Raw genomic sequence first — 2210 nt, 5'->3', positions numbered from 1 at the left:
CCGTCATTGGTCTGGCCACCAGCAAAGTAGGGAAGGCCCGCCTCCACACCCGCTTGAAGGCCCACACAGACACAAGTCTGTAACTTGCATGAGAAGAATAAAAAGGAACTATGAGTCCATATCATGTAGAGATATATTTTTGTAGTTTTTGTAAGAGTTTCAAGGCACTAGCACCACAAAAAGGTCACACAAGTGCTGAAGATTAGAAGTGTTACTAGAGAGTAACGTACATACATTAGAAAAAAGGAGTGGGACAGATAATGACGACCTGTTTTATAGGAAAAAAGGAGCAAACCACATCAGAGCACCCGCCAACCACCAACTAAAGAGATGTGTAATTTTAAAAATTCCGTGAATAAAAATAAAAGCTCCACCGGTTCCCTAACCAGTCTGTAGTAGGACAGTACTTTAACCTTATACAGGGAATGAAGGTGATTAAGTCGTTGATTTAAGGTTTGCAGTCTGGAAAAGGCTGCGGTTCCAGAAACTAGGTTTTAAATGAGACTGCTTATTCATGTAAAATTGTGCTGTGTTCACAATGAAAAGATAAGGTAACTTAAATGCAAAACTCAAAATCAAACAAGGCACTAGGAATATGTACGATCAGTCTACAGCGACACAATATTGAGAAAATGAAATCATTTTCCACAACAGTTGTAAATACCAGCAGACCTTTCGGCTGAGCAATACTGCTCAAAAACAAAGTTCTCTGTGTGGGAAGAAGGAAGGAGCATCACATCATCCGTTGAGAAGGACAGCGGCCTGCCGGAAAGAACAAGGGCATTGTCCCCGGTATAGCCGCACAGGAATCGGACAATGGCGTCCTCCTCGGCGGTGGTCAGGGCTATGCTGTAGTTGCTGCGGCCGCCACTCTGTTTCTTCCTGACTGTCAAGTCATTTTCCTTGAGGCGCTGCTTGACCTTCGTGAGCTTGTTCTGGGACATTCTGCAAAGTTGGAAAGCAACAAGACACCAACGTAAAAGTTCGACGAAGAAAAATGTGATCTTTAAGAGAGGGAATTAAAAAGTGGGGAGACCATCCGGGACCAATTTTGGCTATGAATCTGACAAACTTTTCAACTTCAGTTGTTGCAGGGAAATATCTACAAATAATTAGAAAATCATGTACTTATTTAATTGCCTTAAGAGGTAATATACACTCATACTTAATAAATTCAACATCATCAAAGCCCTTTTCACCCAGTACCTTGGTGTAAGTCACGAACCACAGACTTCCACTCCTTTCTATCCTTACGAGGAAAAAAAATAAAATAGCTGAAAATAATAATAAATAATGCGTGGTAAAACATTTAAAAAAGTTTAAACGAGACTAAAGTTTCGCTCTCCCAAGTAGGAAGAAAAATGTTTTTACGGCACACCAAACGATTGAGCAGTACATGGATATTAGTCCTGGACTACCTCCGACTCATCTGGGTCATCTGCTTGGAGCACCGCGGGGTTGGTCCATTCTGCATTTGTTGGCACCACAGCATGCCCTTCAACACACAGTCCCTCTCATGCCCTAAAAAGAATTTGTAATATAATTTTAGTTTTAGTTTTAGTAAGAGTTTTACGGCAGTAGCAACACAATAAGGTCATACAAGTGGCGAAGATTAGAGGTGTTACAAGAGAGTAACAAATACAAAAAAGAAGAAGGGGAGATAAGGACGATAGATGTTTGATAGGAAAGAAGAAGGGGAGATAAGGACGATAGATGTTTGATAGGAAAGAAGGGGAGATAAGGACGATAGATGTTTGATAGGAAAGAAGAAGGGGAGATAAGGACGATAGATGTTTGATAGGAAAGAAGGGGAGATAAGGACGATAGATGTTTGATAGGAAAGAAGAAGGGGAGATAAGGACGATAGATGTTTGATAGGAAAGAAGAAGGGGAGATAAGGACGATAGATGTTTGATAGGAAAGAAGAAGCAAACCACGCCAGAGCACCAACCAACCACCCACTTATAATATAATTACATATAATTACCTATCAGATGAATATAGCACCAAACTGTAAAAAAGGCTTATTTTATGTTATGTAACTAATGATTTTTTTGGGCCTATTTTGAGCTTTAAGAAAAACAAAGCAGACTGATGTCTGTCTCAAAATCTAGTATAAGTTAACACATTCGAAAGCACTTTTTTGGTGTGTGTTTTACCATAGGCGTTAGTAAATTAAAGACCTTTTCACACTGCTAAACTCTGTCCAA

At 39.9% G+C, this 2210-nt stretch overlaps 1 protein-coding gene across 1 annotated transcript; it reads right to left on the bottom strand.

Moving 5' to 3' along the window:
- Window positions 1-329: 329 nt before the first annotated feature.
- LOC106011364 lies at window positions 330-1543 on the bottom strand. Its single transcript, XM_013080696.2, has 2 exons — window positions 1419-1543; window positions 330-945 (listed from the first exon to the last, which is right to left on the bottom strand). Exons 1-2 carry the CDS (start codon window positions 1490-1492, stop codon window positions 639-641), a joined length of 381 nt encoding a protein of 126 aa, XP_012936150.1. The 5' UTR covers window positions 1493-1543; the 3' UTR covers window positions 330-638.
- Between the last annotated feature and the right edge of the window lie 667 nt (window positions 1544-2210).

The sequence above is a fragment of the Aplysia californica genome, unplaced genomic scaffold (genome assembly GCF_000002075.1).
Source record: "Aplysia californica isolate F4 #8 unplaced genomic scaffold, AplCal3.0 scaffold00096, whole genome shotgun sequence".
In the NCBI taxonomy this organism is placed as follows: domain Eukaryota; kingdom Metazoa; phylum Mollusca; class Gastropoda; order Aplysiida; family Aplysiidae; genus Aplysia; species Aplysia californica.
This window is presented reverse-complemented; position numbering and strand designations above follow the sequence as displayed.

Coding starts and splice junctions, on each gene's coding strand:
- LOC106011364 (XM_013080696.2), bottom strand. CDS start 1,492: ATGCTGTGGTGCCAACAAATGCAGAATGGACCAACCCCGCGGTGCTCC. Junction 946..1,418: donor ATGACCCAGATGAGTCGGAG/GTAGTCCAGGAC, acceptor CCAACTTTGCAG/AATGTCCCAGAACAAGCTCA.